This window comes from Heptranchias perlo, chromosome 8 (genome assembly GCF_035084215.1).
Source record: "Heptranchias perlo isolate sHepPer1 chromosome 8, sHepPer1.hap1, whole genome shotgun sequence".
Classification (NCBI taxonomy): domain Eukaryota; kingdom Metazoa; phylum Chordata; class Chondrichthyes; order Hexanchiformes; family Hexanchidae; genus Heptranchias; species Heptranchias perlo.
In genome coordinates this window covers 91912204-91933874 of record NC_090332.1, presented here as the reverse complement: position 1 = coordinate 91933874, position 21671 = coordinate 91912204, and the positions used below count along the sequence as shown (strand labels likewise).

The following is a 21671-nucleotide window of genomic DNA, read 5'->3' as shown; positions in this document are numbered from 1 at the left end:
ATCTCAAGATGGGGCGGCTGGGGGAAAAGTGAAGGAGAACATGGTCCAGACAGAGAGATGGTTCAATTTCTCCTCTCCTCCCTCCCCCGACCCCCCCGCCACCCCCATTAGACTTCCGGTTTTCCATCGACCTGTGACCTCCTCCTGTGCCTGCACCGGGCCCCCCGATATCGTCACTCTCCACGCACGCTAAAAAGCTATGGCTCCGCTAGTGACCTCACTTCCAACGACATCTCCCTCACCCGTTCTCAATGAATGAATTGCACATTCACTAAACCAACCGTGCAGCTCAAATTATGTGAAGTAGTCAATACTGTGGATTTGTCAAATTAAGCCTCTCAGAGAAACTGCAACAGCTCCCCGCATGGTCTTGCAGTGTTCGTTCATGGGACCACAAATTTAGCCTGCCGTGGAGTGTTTTCAGAGTCAAAGCGAGGTGGGAGGCTGCTCAATGTGGAGGCCTCACTCCTCCAGCAGACATGGGAGTTTTTAAATCAGATCACGCTGATGGCGTTCAACAAGGTTCCACATAAAAGAGAACGTTAACAAAAATGACAGCACATGGAATTGGAGGCAACCGATTGGCTCGCCCTCTACACCTGTCTCCGAACCCGGACAGTAGCTCGTCGATGCTCTAAGCTGACGCCATCCTCTCCACGTCAACCTTATCCCACCTGATGATTCCTGGCTTTAACTTTGGACTCCCTCCTATTGTCTTCTCGCTATTCCCTGTTTGTTACCAGGACATATCTAACCTAATCTTGCTATGTAACCACACCTATGTAACTTGAGTTTTCCTGTATCCATTCACGTGCGCGTTTTGGCTGCCACTCCGGACCCGAGCCCATCGCTTCAATTTCCCCCTTTTAACTTTTCTCTTTACCCCTCCCAAGGCCCCTCTCGCCTGTCGTCATGCCTCCTTTCATTTTTCCCCTCTCGGGTACTCTGTCCTCCCCAAATCCCTAACCCAACCCTTCAGCACTCCTCGACCTTCCTACTACTCTCCTGCCGCTGTCCCAGGCTTGACTCCCTCTTAGGTAAGCCTACAGTTTCCCTCTGTGCCTCTCTTGGCATTCTCCAAAGCGTCAATGGAGGTACTCGCCGCTGCCTCCTTACGAACAACAACCCCGACTGTCCCATCGCACTCTCATCGACCTTCCTGCCCAGCGCGTCCGCTGGGGGTTAATCTTGCCAATCTCCCTCCTATCCCACTCACCCCTCCCAGTGCTGACCCTGTGGACTCTGCCAGCGAATCAGCTATCACCGCCCCTCTCTGCATCTCCCTCCAGAATGTCCGTTCACTTGTGAACATCACCCTTGTCATCCATGAGCTTATTGTGGATGATTGCATCAACATCAAGATCTTGACGGAAACCTGGCTGACAGGTGATGACACCTTCCCCCTTAATGAAGCCTCCCCACCTGGTGAAATCTTCCACCACTTGCCCCGCCCAGACTGCCACAGTGGCTTTGTGAGCCTCGTCACAAATCACACCTTGGTCTGTCTGCCTACTCCTCTGGCACCTTCTCCTCCTTTCAGCATCTCAACTTGTTCCACCCCTCTCACCTCTCCTTTAAAATCCTCGTTCTCTACCGCCCACCCAAGTACCACACCAAGTTTCTCACCAAGATATCTTCACTGCTTTCCTCCCTCAGCCTCTGCACCGAGCGACTTCTCATCCTTGGTGATTTCAACCTCCATCACAACTCATCAACTCATCATCTCTCTCCTCTGAGTTCACTGCCCTCCTATCCTCCCTTAATCTCTCCCTCCAAATAAACTTCCCAACCCACATTCACGGCCACCCCCGCGACCTTGCCACCTCACATGGTCTCTCTACTTCCATCGTGTAAGGCCTTCTTTGATCACTTCCTTGTCACCCTCTCCACCCTTTCCCATCCCCCTTCCCCCTCCCAACCCCACTTCCTTCTGTGTCCGCCCTTAGAAAATACTCTTCCCCCATGTCACTTACAACGGCACTTTCAAATTCCCAATTGTATAGCCTTTGGCCCTCCATTCACCACGATATTTCTGCAGCTACCAATCTGCCCAATTGAACCCTCACCTCCACCTTTGATGCCCTTGTCCCCATTAAAACCATTACGCTCTCTCACCCTGGTCATGCCCTCTGCTACGACCCTTGTCTCCGCTCCCTTAAGTTCAAGGGGCGCAGACAATTTAGCCATTCATCGCCAGATCTGGCTGGACCACATAAAGCACTATCAGGTCCTGCTCTCTTCTGCCAAAAGTGCTCACTATTCCAGGATCATCCCAGAATGCAAAGATAATCCCCAGCTTCTCTTCACCACAAACCATCTTCCTGGACAACCAGGAACACTGACAGTTACCCGCAGATCCGACCAAAGAACACACCCACCAGCTCAACAAACTGATCAAGACCTTCGATCCAGACCTTCAAAACATCCTACGCGCTCTCATCCCACGTACTCCCCGCGTGGGAGACTTCTACTGCCTCCCAAAGATACACAAAGCCAACACACCCGGACGTCCTATTGTATCAGGCAACGGAACCCTGTGTGAGAACCTCTCTGGATACGTCGAGGGCATCCTGAAACCCATCGTACAGGGAACCCCCAGCTTCTATTGCGACACTACAGACTTCCTACAAAAACTCAGTACCCACGGACCAGTTGAACCAGGAACACTTCTCACCACGATGGACGTCTCGGCACTCGATACCAGTATCCCCCACGATGACGGCATCGCTGCAACAGCATCAATACTCAACACCAACAACAGTCAGCTTGGAAGACAGGGCAAATGTGAGGGCAAGGCTGGATGGCATCTATTTTAATGCAAGGAGTCTTGCGAATAAGGTGGATGAACTGAAGGTGTTGATAAACACATGGGAGTATGATATTGTTGCTGTCACAGAGACATGGTTGAGGGAGGGGCAAGACTGGCAGCTCAATATTCCGGGGTACAGAATCTTCAGGCGAGACAGAGGGGGAGGTATAAGAGGAGGGGGGGTCGCAATATTAATTAAAGAATCAATTACTGCCATAAGGAGGGATGATATATTAGCAGGTTCCTCTAATGAGGCCATATGGGTGGAGCTTAAAAACAAAAAGGGGGCAAGCACTTTGATGGGAGTGTACTATAGGCCCCCAAACAGTCAAGGGGAGATAGAGGAACAGATATGTAGGCAAATCTCAGAAAATTGTGCAAATAATAGGGTAATAATAGTGGGGGATTTCAACTTCCCCAATATTAACTGGGATACTCAGAGTGTAAAAGGCTTAGAGGGTACAAAATTCTTAACGTGCATCCAGGAGAGCTTTTTGAGCCAGCATGTAGAAAGTCCTACAAGAGAGGGGGCGGTACTGGACCTAATTCTAGGGAATGTGGCCGGCCAAGTGGAAGAAGTGCTAGTAGGTGAGCACTTTGGTGAGAGTGACCATAATTCGGTGAGATTTAAGGTGGTCATGGAAAAGGACAGGGAGGGGCCGGAAATAAAGGTTCTAAATTGGGGGAAGGCCGATTTTAATAGGATAAGGCAGGATCTGGCCAAAATGGACTGGGATCAACTGCTTGTAGGAAAATCCGCATCGGAGCAATGGGAGTCTTTCAGAAGGGAGATTGAGACCATACAATGGCAACATGTTCCCGTAAAGGTCAAGGGTGGTTCCAAGAACTCCAGGGAACCTTGGATGTCAGGGGATATACGAGAATGGATTAGGAAAAAAAGGAGGGCTTTTGGTAGATACAAAAGGCTAAAGACGGAGGAAGCCCTAGAGGAGTACAAAAAGTGCAGGGGGATACTTAAAAAAGAAATTAGGAGATCAAGGAGGGGCCATGAAATAACACTGGCGAGCAAAATAAAGGAAAATCCTAAGATGTTTTATAAGTATATTAAGGGTAAGAGGATGACCAGGGAAAAAATAGGGCCCATTAGGGACAAAAATGGCAATGTGTGTGTGGAGCCGGCAGATGTAGGAGGGGTTCTAAATGAATTTTTTGCATCTGTTTTCACTATGGAGAAGGACGATGTAGACATAGAAATACGGCAGGGGGACTGTGATATACTCGAACATATTAACATCGAGCGGGAGGAGGTATTGGCGGTTTTAGCAGGCCTAAAAATGGATAAATCCCCAGGCCCGGACGAAATGTATCCCAGGCTACTGTGTGAGGCAAAGGAGGAGATTGCGGGGGCTCTGACACATATATTCAGAACCTCTCTGGCCACAGGGGATGTGCCAGAGGACTGGAGAACCGCTAATGTAATACCATTATTCAAGAAGGGGAGTAGGGAAAAACCGGGGAACTACAGGCCAGTGAGCCTAACATCAGTGGTAGGAAAATTATTGGAAAAAATTCTGAAGGACAAAATTAGTCTCCACTTGGAGAAGCAAGGATTAATCAGGGATAGTCAACATGGCTTTGTCAAGGGAAGATCATGTCTGACTAATTTGATTGAATTTTTTGAGGGAGTGACTAGGCGTGTGGATGAGGGTAACGCAGTGGATGTGGTATACATGGATTTCAGTAAGGCCTTCGATAAAGTCCCGCACAGGAGACTGGTCAAGAAGGTACGAGCCCATGGAATCCAGGGTGCCTTGGCACTTTGGATACAAAACTGGCTTAGTGGCAGAAGGCAGAGGGTGATGGTCGAAGGTTGTTTTTGTGACTGGAAGCCTGTGGCCAGTGGGGTACCACAGGGATCGGTGCTGGGTCCCTTGCTGTTTGTGGTCTACATTAATGACTTGGATATGAATGTAAAAGGTATGATCAGTAAGTTCGCTGATGATACAAAAATTGGTAGGGTGGTAAATAGCGAGGAGGATAGCCTCAGTCTGCAGGACGATATAGATGGGTTAGTCAGATGGGCGGAACAGTGGCAAATGGAATTTAACCCGGAAAAGTGCAAGGTGATGCACTTTGGAGGGACTAACAAGGCAAGGGAATACACAACGAATGGGAGGACCCTAGGCAAGACAGAGGGTCAGAGGGATCTTGGTGTGCAAGTTCACAGATCCCTGAAGGCGGCGGAACAGGTAGATAAGGTGGTAAAGAAGGCATATGGGATACTTGCCTTTATTAGCCGAGGCATAGAATATAAGAGCAAGGAGGTTATGATGGAGCTGTATAAAACACTGGTTAGGCCACAGCTGGAGTACTGTGTGCAGTTCTGGTCGCCACACTACAGGAAGGATGTGATCGCTTTGGAGAGGGTGCAGAGGAGATTCACCAGGATGTTACCAGGGCTGGAGCGCTTCAGCTATGAAGAGAGACTGGGAAGATTGGGTTTGTTTTCCTTGGAGCAGAGGAGGCTGAGGGGGGACATGATTGAGGTGTACAAAATTATGAGGGGCACAGATAGGATGGATACTAAGGAGCTTTTTCCCTTCGTTGAGGGATCTATAACAAGGGGACATAGATTCAAGGTAAAAGGCGGGAGGTTTAGAGGGGATTTGAGAAAGAACTTTTTCACCCAGAGGGTGGTTGGAGTCTGGAACTCACTGCCTGAAAGGGTTGTGGAGGCAGGAACCCTCACAACATTCAAGAAGCATTTGGATGAGCACTTGAAATGCCATAGCATACAAGGCTACGGACCAAATGCTGGAATATGGGATTAGAGTAGACAGGGCTGATGGCCGGCACGGACACGATGGGCCGAAGGGCCTCTATCCGTGCTGTATAACTCTATGACTCTATGACTCTAATCTCCAGACGCCATCCTACAACTCATCCGCTTCATCCTGGATCACAATGTCTTCACCTTCGATAACCAGTTCTTTACCCAAACACACGGAACAGCCATGGGGACCAAATTCGCACCCCAATACGCCAACATTTTCATGCACAAGTTCGAGCAGGACTTCTTCACTGCACAGGACCTCCAACCAACGCTATACATCAGATACATCGACAACATTTTCTTTCTATGGACCCACGGCGAAGAATCACTAAAGAGACTACACGATAACATCAACAAGTTCCATCCCACCATCAAGCTCACCATGGACTACTCCTCAGAATCGGTTTCTTTCTTGGACACACGAATCTCCATCAAAGACGGGCACCTCACTCTACCGCAAGCCCACGGACAACCTCACGATGCTCCACTTTTCCAGCTTCCACCCTAACCACGTCAAAGAGGCCATCCCCTATGGACAGGCCCTGCGAATACACAGGATCTGCTCAGACGAGGAGGAACGCGATGGACACCTACAGACGCCGAAAGACGCCCTCGTAAGAACGGGATGTGACGCTCGACTCGTCGATCGACAGTTCCGACGGGCCACAGCGAAAAATCGCATAGACCTCCTCAGAAGACAAACACGGGACGCAACCAACAGAGTACCCTTCGTCGTCCAGTACTTCCCCGGAGCGGAGAAACTATGCCATGTTCTCCGCAGCCTTCAACATGTCATCGATGATGACGAACACCTCGCTAAGGCCATCCCCACACCTCCACTACTCGCCTTTAAACAGCCACCCAACCTCAAACAGACCATCGTTCACTGCAAATTACCCAGCTTTCAGGAGAACAACGTCCACGACACCACACAACCCTGCCACGGCAACCTCTGCAAGACATGCCAGATCATCGACACAGATACCACCATCACACGAGAGGAGACCACCCACCAGGTACATGGTTCATACTCCTGTGACTCGGCCAACGTTGTCTACCTCATACGTTGCAAGAAAGGATGCCCCGGAGCATGGTACATTGGTGAGACCATGCAGACACTGCGACAACGGATGAACGGACACCGCGCAACAATCGCCAGACAGGAGGGTTCCCTCCCAGTCGGGGAACACTTCAGCAGTCAAGGACATTCAGCCACCGATCTTCGGGTAAGCGTACTCCAAGGCAACCTTCGAGACACACGACAACGCAAAATCGTCGAGCAGAAATTGATAGCCAAGTTCCGCACCCATGAGGACGGCCTCAACCGGGTTCTTGGGTTCATGTCGCGCTACACGTAACCCCACCAGCGAATAGAAGTTATCTGTTTTTAATTCAACGGGTCATTTTCAGTCTTTCTCTTCCTTTCGGATATTTCTCCCTCTCTCTCTATGTTTTGTGTTCTGGCCGTTTGTATATTCGGTGGTCCTGTAGGTAACACCTCTCTGTCTGAACACTTTGATTGCCTTGACAACGGGCAGTTGGAAAGATTATCTATAATCACCAGGTATTGTTCTCTGAATATAAATGCGAAACGTTCAAGGATTTCCACATTCACCTGAGGAAGGAGGAAGCCTCCGAAAGCTTGTGATTTTCAAATAAAATTGTTGGACTATAAACTTGATGTTGTAAGATTGTTTACATTCATCTTCCTAAACCCCTCTCTCCTGCCCCCTCCACCCTCACCTCCAACAACAAATGCAAGAAGCTCATGAACTACTTTGTCACTAAGATTGAGACCATCCATTCAGCTGCCTTTGCTGCTTCCCTCTCTTCCCCTAGCCCACCAAGCCAAACTTCCCCTACGTTACCCCCCTGCCTTAGCCCTGAACATGCATCTTTCTCTAGTTTGTCTCCTATATCCCCACATGCCCTCTCTGAGCTCATCTTGACCATGAGACCCACCTCCTGCTCCCTCCACCCTATTCCTACCAAACTGCTGACCACCCAAGTTCCCTTCCTAGCCCGTATGTTAACTGATATTGTTAACGGTTCCCTCTCCTCAGGTACTCCCCCTCCCCATTATATCTGCCGTCATCACCCCCCTCCTCAAAATACCTCTGTCCTTGTAAACTACCGCCCCATCTCCAACCTCCCTTTCCTCTCCAAAGTCCTTGAACATGTTGTTGCCTCCCAAATCCATGCCTATCTTTCTCGCGTGTTTGAATCTCTCCAATCAGGTTTCCGCCCCCATCACAGTACTGAAACAGTCCTTATCAAAGTCACAAATGACATCCTATGTGACTGTGACCATGGTAAACTATCTCTCCTCATCCTTCTCGATCTGTCTGCAGCCTTTGACATGGTTGACCACACCATTCTCCTCCAACGCTTCTCATCCAACGTCCAGCTGGGTGGGACTGCACTCACCTGGTTCCTTTTCTATCCAGTCATAGCCAGAAAATCATCTGCAATGGCTTCTCTTCCTGCTCCCGCACCGCTCCCAAGGATCTATCCTTGGCCCCCTCCTATTTCTCACCTAGATGCTGCCCCTCAGCGACAACATCCGAAAACACATCAGGTTCCACATTTACGCTGATGACACCCAGCTCTACCTCACCACCATCTCCCTCGACCCCTCCACTGTCTGATTTGTCACACTGCTTGTCCGACAACCAGCACTGGATGAGCAAAAATTTCCTCCAACTAAATATTTGGAAGACCGAAGTCATTGTCTTTGGTCCCCGCTGCAAATTTTGTTTCCTTCCCACCAACTCCATCCCTCTCCATGACCACTTTCTGAGGCTGAACCAGACCGTTCGCAAACTTGGCTTCCTATTTCACCATGAGACGAGCTTCCGACCACATAACCGCTCCATCACCAAGACCGCCTACTTCCACCTCCATAACATCACCCGTTTCCGCACCTGCCTCAGCTCATCATCTGCTGCTGAAACCCTCATCCATGCCTGTGTTACCTTGAGACTTGATTATTCCAATGGTCTCCTGGCTGGCCCCCCCCATCTTCCACCCTCCAACTTGACGTCATCCAAAACTCTGCTGCCCGTATCCTAACTCGCACCAAGTCGCGTTCACCCTTCACCCATGATCGCTGACCTACATTGGCTCCCGGTCTGGGAACGCATCGATTTTAAAATTTTCACCCTTGATTTCAAATCCCTCCATGGCCTCAGCCCTCCCTATCTCTGTAACCTTCTCCAGCCCTACAACCCTTCAAGATCTCTGCACTCCTCTCCAATTCTTGCCTCTTGTACACTCCATATTTTAATCGGACCATTATGGAGGCCGTGCCTTCAGCTGCCTCGGCGCTAAGCCCTGAACTTCCCTCCCTAAACCTCTCCGCCTCTCTCTCTTTTAAGACGCTCCTTAAAACTTACCTCTTTGACCAAGCTTTTGATCCCCTGTCCTAATATCTCTATGTGGCTCGATGTCAAATTTTGCTTGAAAATCGCTCCTGTGAACGTTTTACAACATTAAAGGTGCTATACAAATGCAAGTTGTTATGTTATAACCTGCAATATTTAGTTGCCACTCCTGTTCTTTATGTAGCCATGTTTCAGTTATTCCGACTACATCTGGTTCCTCGCTATGGACCATTGCCTCCAGTTCCCCCGTTTCATTTTGGACGCTGTGTACATTGCTGTACAGGCAGTTTAATTCGTCTTTAATAGTCGTTCCTTTTACCTTTTTTTTTTAAAAACAGTCCTTTTATACTTCTGTTTTATAACTTTATTTGTACTTTGCCCGTTTATGTTATCTTTACTCCTTACCCTAATCTGACCACGTCCTGTTTCTTTTATTTTTAGGCTTTTGTTATTGCGACCAGATCCCTCCCCCACCTTGCTAGTTTAAAGCCTTATCCACCGCCTTATTTATCCGTTCCGCTAGGACTCTGGTCCCATTCTGGTTCAGGTGGAGCCCATCCCAGCGGTACAGCTCCTTCCTGTTCCAGCACTGGTGCCAGTGTTCCATGAAATGGAACCCCCTCCTTCCCACACCAGTCTTTCAGCCAAGCATTCACCTTCCTGATCTGCCTATCCCTATGCCAATTAGCACGTGGCGCGGGTAGTAATCCTAAAATTACCACCCATGAGATCCTGCATTTTAATTTAGTTCCTGGCTTTTCATATTCCCTAAACAGAACCTCCTCCTAGTTCTTCCTTATGTCATCAGTGCCGACATGGACCACGACAACTGGATCCTTCAACCCCCCCTTCCATGTTCCTCTCCAGTTGCTCAGAGATGTCCTTTACCCTTGCATCATGTAGGCAACACACCCTCCTGGACTATCGGTCGTAACTGCAGAGGACGCTATCTATCCCCGATTATAGAATTCCCTATGACTACAACCTTTCTATTCTGCTCTTCCCCCTCCCCTTGGACTGCCTCCTGCTCCGCGGTGCCATGGTTAGAATTCTGGGCGTGCTCCCTGAAGCCTTCATCCTTATCCTCACAGGTACCAAAGTACCTCGTACCTGTTGGATCATGTAAAGGATCAAACTGATGACCCATCATTCTGCAGTGGCACACACTCGTGCCCAAATTGCTCCCCACCACAATACCCAGTGAGATTTTTCGTCTTTTGTTGCTGAACACAAAGTGGGGATGAAACATTCACCCATTTTATAGAATCATAGAAAGTTACGGCACAGAAGGAGGCCATTCGGACATTCAGCCCATCGTGTCCGTGCTGATCGAAAAAGAGCTATCCCGCTTAATCCCACTTTCCAGCACTTGGTCCGTAGCCCTGTAGGTTACGGCACTTCAGGTGCACATCCAAGTACTTTTTAAATGAGTTGAGGGTTTCTGCCTCGATCACCCTTTCAGGCAGAGAGTTCCAGACCCCCATCGCCTTCGGTGAAAAAATTTCTCCTCAGCTCCCCTCTAATCCTTCTACCAATTACTTTAAATCTGTGCCCCCTGGTCACTGACCCCTCTGCTAAGGGAATAAGTCCTCCCTATCCACTCTATCTAGTCCCATCATAATTTTATACACCTCAATTAAGTCTCCCCTCGGTCTCCTTTGTTCCAAAGAAAACAATTCCAGCATTTCTGGTGCCCAGTGTCAGCATCAAGCACTTGCACAGCTGGATACAGAGTAAAATTCCCTCTACATTGTCCCAACAATGTGCCATAACACCATCCCAGAGGAATACCCGTTACAGCAATGTCTCGTGCTTCAATTTCTCGCACCCGTTATCCTCGTGACCTCTGAGTGAGATTCATAATTTGAGAGATATTGTGGCCAGCTGCGAGATTCAGACAAGCAGCTGCCAGGAGCTGAATTCAGATGGTACAAACCCTCATTTAGGACCCTTATCACCAACGGAGAGGAGACTTTCACTCTGTGAGCCTGGGTAGAATTTTAAACCCAGATCCCAGAGGTGCAAGGACATTGTTCTGAACTACTGTCACCCAGTCATTTAGCAGTTACATAATCCTTTCCATCCTTACACCACCCACCCCTCCCCCTTCCCAATTTACTTCCTTTTTCCCGATGACTGCAACTCGTATACGGGTACCAATCCACAGGCACCAGTTGACCACTAATACTAACCAAACTGACCATTCTTCAAATAAGCCTAGGGAGAGAACAACCTATTCCAGCATGGAGAGAAATCAGAGCCAAGCCCAATCCTGTCCTTACCCAATGTCCACACACACTTTCCAGAATTTAATAGTGTTCTGGATCAGGCGCACTTATCTCAGGTCACTGGACCAGCGTTCGCACTGCATCCCTGCCCGACATCTGCTAAAAGCACAGGCTCTGAGACTGACCTTGTGACCTTGCTGGCCTGTAATGATCTGGATTTTATCTAAATCAAACCTGATCTTAAGCAACTACAGTGTGGAAATTTCCAACAAGAATTCTTTTGCAAACACCTTGTCATTTTTAGAGGCAGCACATTATATCTTACCTTCATCTCCTCCAACGCAGTCTCTAACTCCCCGGGTGATTTATATTCAAAGTCCCTCTCTAAATATTCCTCTTCAGCCTGTGCTGTCCACTCACGCATCTCCATAAGATCTTTCCTCAAGTTCAGTGTCTTCTCCTGACCCTCGGATAACCTCGTCTGCTGAGACATAATCTGCAAAAACAGAAATGTTAAAAGACTTTGATTTTCCTTGTGATTACACAAAGCAGAGTCTGTAACTCCAAAGAGCCAACAGAAAGTACACTTCAATTCTGCAGCATCAAAATCATGTTAAGCAAGAAAAATGAGCCACCTATTAAATTACTGTACAAGAGTTAATGGCGAGAAACTGGAAAGTACTGCAGTACAAAGGGATCTGGGGGTCCTAGTGCAAGAAAATCAAAAAGTTAGTTTGCAGATGCAGCAGGTGATCAAGAAGGCCAACGGAATGTTGGCTTTTATTGCTGGGGGGATAGAATATAAAAACAGGGAGGTATTGCTGCAGTTATATAAGGTATTGGTGAGACCGCACCTGGAATACTGCATACAGTTTTGGTCTCCATACTTAAGAAAAGACATACTTGCTCTCAAGGCAGTACAAAGAAGGTTCACTCGGTTAATCCCGGGGATGAGGGGGCGGACATATGAGGAGCGGTTGAGTAGATTGGGACTCTACTCATTGGAGTTCAGAAGAATGAGAGGCGATCTTATTGAAACATATAAGATTGTGAAGGGGCTTGATCGGGTGGATGCGGTAAGGATGTTCCCAAGGATGGGTGAAACTAGAACTAAGGGGCATAATCTTAGAATAAGGGGCTGCTCTTTCAAAACTGAGATGAGGAGAAACTTCTTCACTCAGAGGGTGGTAGGTCTGTGGAATTTGCTGCCCCAGGAAGCTGTGGAAGCTACATCATTAAATAAATTTAAAACAGAAATAGACAGTTTCCTAGAAGTAAAGGGAATTAGGGGTTACGGGGAGCGGGCAGGAAATTGGACATGAATTTAGATTTGAGGTTAGGATCAGATCAGCCATGATCTTATTGAATGGCGGAGCAAGCTCGAGGGGTCATATAGCCTACTCCTGCTCTTATTTCTTATGTTCTTATGTTTCCAGTGAGAACACTCTCACAGATCTCCATCTCTTTCACTGTTTCTTGTTCTGACCCCAAGTTTCCATCGTTATCCACACCTTCTTCTGAGACACTGGAGAACAATAAATTAACAAACCACGGAACTTTACTCCATACCTGCTTGCTCACTTTTTCCCATCGCGTGCGGCTGTCAACCATGCAAGATGCCACAGAGTTGGAGATGGCTGGCACTGGCTGCTTTTTCAGTGACTCCTGTATTTCATTCATTGATGTCAAATTGGACTGAATAGTCTGAATTTCATTCACAAATGTCTGTAGATATAGAAACAGAGATCATCAATAGAAAATGAACTGAGCAATTCAATTCTTCCCTCACGGAGTAAACAGGGACATCTGTAAAAAGCTGTAGTACCTGTAGTACAATAACTCTTCATGCTTTGTAACATAGCTGCAGGCAATTCTCAAACTGAACATACTAACTGGACAACCTGATCTCTACAAATTAAAAAACAGTTTGTTGAGTCTGGGGAATAGATTAGTCAAGAATAAAAAATCTCTAATTGCTGCAAGTTTTGTAATTTTTTTTTCCTTAAGTGGTTTGAGTAATTTGGTGTCCTTACAAGTAATGGAATGGCTGAATGCCAAAGTGTGCAATCACTATTCGCTCCATCACACACTGTGATGCCACTAATAATTTGATCTTCTAAAACACTAAGATCTACAATGCTCACATATTCCTGAGACTGCTTTTTCGGTCTCAAAATATGCTATCTGGTCAATCTGTACACACAATTACACTTAAAGCTATTTTACATTGTAGTGTCGTTATATGAAGGAGGCAAATTCCAGGCTTGAGTGCACCAGGACCTGACTTTTTGTGGGTCCCACAAACAAAAGAGGTGGAGTGGTAATATTGGTGCGAGGGAATACAAGCGGTAGAGAGGGTCAATGTAGACAAGGAATGCCTACAGACAGAGTCAATATGGTTGGAGCGCAATGATAAAAAAATGTCTTGTTACATTGGTAGGGGTATATTGTACACCTCCAAATTATGGGAAGGAAAGGGAAGAGGAAATCTGCATATTAGAGAGATGAGTAGGAATAACAAAATTGTTGTTCTAGTAGATTTTATTTATCCACTTATTGATTAGGACAGAGAGGATGTAAATGGAGAAAGGGGAATAGAATTTCTAAACTGTGTACAGGACTCCTTATCGAGCAGTGTGTTAGTCGGCCTACAAGGGTGGAGGGTGCTGTTGGATCCAGTTACGAGCAATGAAGTAGACCAGTTTTGTAAGAGATTTAGAACAGAGGGCAGGAGAAATTTCTTCACACAGAGAGTTGTGAGGATGTGGAATTCACTTCCAGGGTTAGTGGTTGAGGAAGAAACTGTCAACATTTAAAGATTGGATTGGATAGGTGGATGAAGGAAAGGGGTTTGAAGGGATATGAGAACAGGGCAGGTAAATGTATTCACAAAGGGATGATCCGGACATAGCAGTTAAAGAGGAGAGGTGTGAAACACTGGATAAGGTAAACATTACGAGAGAGGAAGTACTAAAGTCACCAGGGCCGGATGGATTGTTTCCTAGGCTATTGAAGGAAGCCAGGGAGGAAATAGCGGATGCTCTGAGGATCATTTTCCAATCCTCACCAGATACAGGGGCGATACCAGAGGACTGAAAGACTGCAAACATAGTACCATTGTTTAAAAAGGGTATGAGGGAAAGGCAGAACAATTATAGGCCGGTCAGTCTTACCTCAGTGGTGGGCAAACTATTAGAATCAATACTGAGAGGTAGGATAAACTGTCACTTGGAAAGGCATGGTTGAATCAGGGATAGTCAGCATGGATTTGTTCAGGGAAGGTCATGCCTTACAAATCTGATTGAATTCTTTGAGGAAGTGACAAGGAGGATTGATGAGGGTAGTGTAGTGGATGTTGTCTACATGGATTTTAGTAAGGCATTTGACAAGGTCCCACATGACACACTGGTCAGAAAGGTAAAAGCCCATGGGATACAGGGAAATGTGGCAAATTGGATCCAAAATTGGTTCAGTAACAGGAAACAAAGGGTAAAAGTCGATGGATGTCTTTGCGAATGGAAATCCGTTTCCAGTGGTGTGCCACAGGGCTCAGTGTTGGGTCCCTTGCTGTTTGTGGTATATATTAATGATTTGGACTCGAATGTAGGGGGCATGATTGGCAAATTTTCAGATGACACAAAAATTGGCCGTGTAGTTGATAAAGAAAAGATAGCTGTAGACTCCAAGAAGATACCAATGGGTTGGTGGAGTGGGCGGAAAAGTGGCAAATGGAGTTTAACTTGGAGAAGTGTGAGGTAATGCACTTAGGGAGGGCAAACAGTAAAAGGGAATACGCAGTAAATGAGAATATATTGAGAGGGGTAGAGGAGTGAGAGACCTTGGAGTGCATGTGCACAGGTCCCTGAAGGTGGCAGTGCAGGTAGATAAGGTTGTGAAGAAGGCATACGGAATGCTCTCCGTTATTAGCCGAGGTATAGAATACAAAAGCAGGGATGTAATGATGGAACTGTATAAAACGCTGGTAAGGCCACAGCTGGAGTATTGTGTGCAGTTCTGGTCACCACATTACAGGAAGGACGTAATTGCTCTGGAGAGAGTGCAGAGAAGATTTACAAGAATGTTGCCAGGGCTTGAAAATTGCAGCTATGAGGAGAGATTGGATAGGCTGGGGTTGTTTTCCTTGGAGCAGAGGAGGCTGAGGGGTGACTTGATTGAGGTGTACAAAATTATGAGCGGTCCAGATAGAGTAGACAGGAAGTACCTGTTTCCCCTAGTGGAGAATTCAAGAACTAGAGGACATAGATTTAAGTTGATTGGTGGAAGGATTAGAGGGGACATGAGGAAAGCTTCTTTTACCCAGAGGGTGGTGGGTGTATGGAATTTGCTGCCCGAATTGGTGGTAGAGGCAGGGACCCTCAACTCTTTTAAAAAGTACCTGGACCTGCACGTAAAGTGCTGTAAGCTGCAGGGCAATGGACCGGGTGCTGGAAGGTGGGATTAGAATGGGCACCTGGTTGTTCTTCGAGCCGGTTCAGACACAATGGGCCGAATGGCCCCCTCTGTGCTGTATCTTTTCTATGGTTCTAAATGTGAATAGGACCATTTGCTCACATGAAGGGTAAACGCCGACACCGACTGGTTGGGCTGAATGGCCTGTTTCCACATTGTAGCATCTATGTGTTATTCGGAAAGGCACTTATTCTATTCCAGTGCCAGATCTGGTCTTACCGTGCACTGTTCCACCTGCCGCTCGAGTCCCTCTTGATTGCCTAATGTGACAGTCTCCTTGGACAAGACGGTCTCTGCACGATCCATCCATTTTTCCATGGCATCTGCATTTTTCTGCATTAGAGAGAATGAGAGAAGAAATGGTCCTGATAGTCGTCAAAAATAAATGAACACTTCAACCCAGGATACTGATCCAAAATTAGCTCAGTGGCAGGAAGCAAAGGGTAATCGTCAACTGGTGTTTGTGTGACCGGAAGGCTGTTTCCAATGGGGTTCCGCAGGGTTCAGTACTAGGTCCCTACGTGTAAGGTGCATGATTAAGAAGTTTCCAGGTGGCTGTGTGGTTGATAGTGAGCAGGAAAGCTGTAGACTGCAGGAAGATATCAATGGACTGGTCAGGTGGGCAGAAAAGTGGCAAATCGAATTCAATCCAGAGAAGTGTGAGGTGATGCATTAGGGGAGGGCAAACAAGGCAAGGGAATACACAATAAATGGGAGGATACTGAGAGGTGTGGAGGAACAGAGGGACCTTGGAGAGCATGTCCACAGACTCCTGAAGGTAGCAGGACAGGTAGATAAGGTGATTAAAAAGGCATACGGAATACTTTCGTTTATTAGCCGAGGCATAAAATATAAGAGCAGGGAGGTTATGCTGGAACTGTATAAAACGCTGGTTAGGCCACATCTGGAGTACTGCATTCAGTTCTGGTCACCACATTACAGGAAAGATGTGATTGCACTAGAGAGGGAACAAAGGAGATTTACAAGTATCTTGCACTCCAAGAATTTTAGTTATGAGGAAAGATTGGATAGGCTGGGGTTGTTTTCTTTGGAGCAGAGGAGGCTGAGGGGTGATTTAATTGAGATGTATAAAATTATGAGGGGCCTACTTAGAGTGAGTGGGGCGGACCTATTTCCCTTAGCGGAGAGGTCAGTGACCAGGGGGCATGGATTTAAAGTAATTGGTAGAAGGATTAGAGGGGAGCTGAGGAGAATTTTTTTCACCCAGAGGGTGGTGGGGTCTGGAACTCACTGCCTGAACGGGTGGTACAGGCAGAAACCCTCAACTCATTTAAAAAGTACTTCAATGTGCACTTGAAGTGCTGTAACCTACAGGGCTACGGACCAACTGCTGGAAAGTGAGATTAAGCTGGATAGCTCTTTTTCAACTGGCACAGACACGATGGGCCGAATGTCCTCCTTCTGTGCCATAAATTTCTATGATTCTATGGTTTGGAGATTAGGGTTTTCAATGCCATTTAGTCCACTAGGGCGAGTGGAGGGAGAGGCAGCAGGAGTATGAATGTATATGTGTGCCTTTTGAACACTACCAACCAAAATTATATTTTCCCCTTCATTAATTTCTCTCATTCCTTCATTTCCTGAAGGCTGGCTCAAAACCATCCATCACCCTCCAGTACCATGTTGAAGCAACCGTTATTCACATGTGACTCTTGACTGAGTTTTAGCAAGCTATTTTATCACATGGAGCATCACAGTTGAGCCTTCTCAAAGCCCATCTATTCAACCTTGCCTTTGATCATCTCTCAACTGCCCCAATTATGCTCAATGGCCCGGAATTTCCTGGATCACACTTACGGTATGGTAACACCGAAATCTACGCCTGCTTTTATGCCGATCTTGCTGACAGCAACTTACACTGAAATTTCCTGAGAATCACTAACATACCCGGAAAGTAAAAGCTGGCGTAAAACAATACAAAATCAACAAACAATCGGGGCCCAAGGAAAACTCGGAACATACACCATCTTCCTTCTTTAAGTCCTTCTTTATCTTACTGACGTAATGCAAATGGAAGTTTGAAGTCATCAAACCATCATTTATGCACAGCATGTTTACGAAAATGCAACTGTGGAAGTTTTTTTTGATACAACGGTATGAGGAGTGAGTTGGCTATGATAGATTGGGAAACTTCATTAAAAGGCATGACAGTGGATAGGCAATGGCTAACATTTAAGGAACAAATGCATGAATTGCAACAATTATACATTCCTTTCTGGCGCAAAAACACAAAAGGAAAAGCGGCCCAACCATGGCTAACAAAAGAAAATAAGGATAGTATTAGATCCAAAGAGGAGTCATATAAAGATGCCAGAAAAAGTAGCAAGCCTGAGGACTGGGAGCAGTTTAGAATTCAGCAAAAAAGGACCAAGAGATTGAGAGTAAACTTGCAAGGAACATAAAAGTGGACTGTAAAAGCTTCTACAAGTATGTAAAAAGAAAAAGTTTAGTGAAGACAAATGTGGATCCCTTACAGTCAGAAACGGGAGAATTTATAATGGGGAACAAGGAAATGGCAGAGCAATTAAACAAATATTTTGGTTCTGTCTTCACGGAAGAGGACACAAATAACTTCCCAGAAATGCTAGGGGACCAAAGGTCTGATGAGAAGGAGGAATTAAAGGAAATTAGCATTAGTAAAAAAGAGTGCTGGAGAAATTAATGGGACTGAAAGCCGATAAATTCCCAGGATCTGATAATCTGCATCCCAGAGTAATAAAAGAGGTCGCCATGGAAATAGTGGATGCATTAGTTGTCATCTTCCAAAATTCTATAGATAATGGGACAGTTCCTGCAGATTAGAGGGTGGCAAATGTAACCCCACTATTTAAAAAAGGAGGGGAGGGAGAAAACTGGGAACGACAGACCGGTTAGCCTAACATCAGTAGTAGGGAAAATGCTAGAGTCTATTATAAAGGATGTGATAACAGGACACTTAGAAAATATCAATGGGATTAGACAAAGTCAACATGGATTTATGAAAGGGAAATCATGTTTGACAAACCTACTGGAGCTTTTGGGGGATGTAACTGGTAGAATAGATAAGGGAGAACCAGTGGATGTGGTTTATTTGGATTTTCAGAAGGCCTTTGATGAAGTCCCACGTAAGAGGTTAGTGTGCAAAATTAAAGCACATGGGATTGGCGGTAATATACTGGCCTGGATTGAAAATTGTTTAACAGACAGGAAACAGAGAGTAGGAATAAACAGGTCTTTTTCGGGGCGGCAGGCAGTGACTAGTGGGGTATCGCAGGGATCAGTGTTGGGTCCCAGCTATTCACAATATATATCAATGATTTGGAGGAGGGAACCAAATGTAATATTTCCAAGTTTGCTGACGACACAAAACTAGGTGGGATCATAAGTCGTGAGGAGGATGCAAACAGGCCTCAAGGTGATTTAGACAAGTTGAGTGAGTGGGCAAATACATAGCAGATGCAGTATAATGTGGATAAATGTGAAGTTATCCACTTCGGAAGGAAAAACAGAAAGGCAGAGTTTTATTTAAATGGTGATAAATTGGGAAATGTTGATGTACAAAGGGACCTGGGTGTCCTTGTACACCAGTCAGTGAAAGCAAACATGCAGGTGCAGGCAGCAGTTAGGAAGGCGAATGGTATGTTGGCCTTCATTGCAAGAGGATTTGAGTACAGGAGCAAGGATGTCTTACTGCAGTTATACAGGGCCTTGGTGAGACCACACCTGGAGTATTGTGTGTAGTTTTGGTCTCCTTACCTAAGAAAGGATATACTTGCCGTACAGGGAGTGCAACAAAGGTTCGCCAGACTGATTCCTGGGATAGCAGGACTGTCGTGAGAGGAGAGATTAGGTCGGCTCGGCCTATATTCACTAGAGTTTAGAAGAATGAAAGGGGATCTCATTGAAACGTATAAAATTCTGACAGGGCTAGACAGACTGGATGCAGGGAGGATGTTTCCCCTAGCTGGGGGGTCCAGAACGAGAGGTCACAGTCTCAGGATAAGGGGTAGGACATTTAGGACTGAGATGAGGAGAAAGTTCTTCACTCAGAGGGTGGTGAACCTGTGGAATTCTTTACCACAGAACGCTGTGGAGGCCAAGTCACTGAATATATTTAAGAAGGAGCTAGATAGATTTCTAGACAGAAAAGGCATCAAGGGGTATGGGGAGAGAGCGGGAATATGGTATTGAGATAGAGGATCAGCTATGATCATATTGAATGAAGGAGCAGGCTCGAAGGGCCGAATGGCCTACTCCTGCTCCTATTTGCTATGTTTCTGTTTCTAACAGATTGTGATACCATAAAAAAAGCATTCACAAATATGTAAGTCACAGTGCCGGTCTCAGTAAGGAGAAATTTTTTAAAACGTTATTAAAAAAAATCCCTGTGAAACAGCAGAAATAGTGACTTTGGTTCCTGCTGCACGTAACATTTTGGGCATAAATTTGCGCCCGTTCAGAATTAGCGCAAATGCAGGAAATTCGCCTTTCGCGAGGGTGGAGCTATGTCAATGAGCCAAGTAGAATTCTGGCAGATGTAACTCAGGGGCGGTGCAAATGATCAAGGAAATTTGCACATAGCCATGTTTCAGTATCAAACCAGTGTAAATCAGTTACACACAAATTTCCTCGTAAAAACAGCACGCCAAAGCTTTCCAGGAAATTCCTGGCCACTGTCCATTTGTACTGCTTTGCGAACCATTGGATGTTTTTCTATATTAAAGGCTCTATATATAAATGCCAGTTTGTTGCTGTTGCTCTCCATGTATATATTTAGGTTTTTAATAGTTTTGACAGTAAGTAGTGTTGTCATAGAGACAATTTGTATTGATGGTTCCTTCTCTCTGGAGTGGAGTGACCTTTGCTGGGGCAAGATGTATTTTCAATTCCTGTGCTTGGGCTCCCATGTGTAGCTATGGAAGCAAGAAGCGTAATGAACATAGCCAATTTTTGGTTGTAATGTACAATATTTAAACAAATACAGTACAATGTACAGTACAAGGGTATAAACGTAATCTATACCCTTACATTTTTACATGAAATATTTGCAGAAAACAAACCACTGCATTAGAGCCTTCATTCTTCACAGATTAACTGAAAATAAATAAGTAGCAGTAGATGTTGTGACCTCTAATGTCAATGCAGGATGAAATGTAAATTACAAGCATCATACCTTCTGATGACACATGCAGAGTTTTCAGGCTGCACTAACGACTGGCTAAGAATATTACAGATCTTGTTGGAAAACTCAGGAGACTTTAATTAAGTTCTTAAAATGTTCAAAGCTTATAAAACCATTTTAACTATGCCCCAAAATATATAATGCAGATGGGACTTTCAATACAGTATCAGGTTTAGAAATTTTCTGCACTTTATTCCACTTCAGAATCACTCTAAGATTAAAATATACTTATAAATTTTATAATGAAATCAAATCCTAAAAATTAATTTTTTTGAAGGAGCCAATAATTTGTGAATAATCCTGAAACTTAAACTGGAGCAACACAATTTGAAATATTTATTTACGTTGAGAAAAACAATCGCAAGGAAAATATTACCATTCCAAAAGTTCCACAGAAATTTAGTACTCAGCAGTCACACTTAGTAAGGGACATGTGAGAAATTAATCATCTGGGAAAGTTCCATTCCCAAATTCACATCCTTGCTTTTAAATCACCTCTTAACCCCACCCCACCCTACATTAGTGGTCTCCTCTCTGCATGTAGTGTCTCCTCCTGTCACTGGGCTTCTTCTCATCTCTTACTCCCTCCATTCCACCATCAGCCATCACTTACTTAGCCACCATGCTCCTGTCCTTTGGAATCCTTGACTCAGTTCCCTCCACTTTGCCACCTCCCTCCCAGCTGTCACAAACCTCTTCCCCAAATATTCCTTCCATTCCCAAACCCCGTCTTTCCATTCCCCTAAACCCCCCACCCACGTTCAGTGTCCATCTTATCCTCTTATTGTAAAACACTAGAAGTCTT

At 45.8% G+C, this 21671-nt stretch overlaps 1 protein-coding gene across 1 annotated transcript in view; it reads right to left on the bottom strand.

Annotated features, from left to right (window-relative positions):
- The window catches only part of utrn (utrophin), a 664298-nt gene that overhangs the window by 462589 nt on the left and 180038 nt on the right, over positions 1-21671 (bottom strand). The window contains exons 24-26 of the mRNA XM_067989572.1: positions 15904-16017; positions 12784-12939; positions 11540-11710 (exon numbers count right to left, since the gene is read on the bottom strand). Of these exons, the coding sequence (XP_067845673.1) occupies positions 11540-11710; positions 12784-12939; positions 15904-16017 (441 nt within the window). The remainder of the gene's footprint in view (positions 1-11539; positions 11711-12783; positions 12940-15903; positions 16018-21671) is intronic.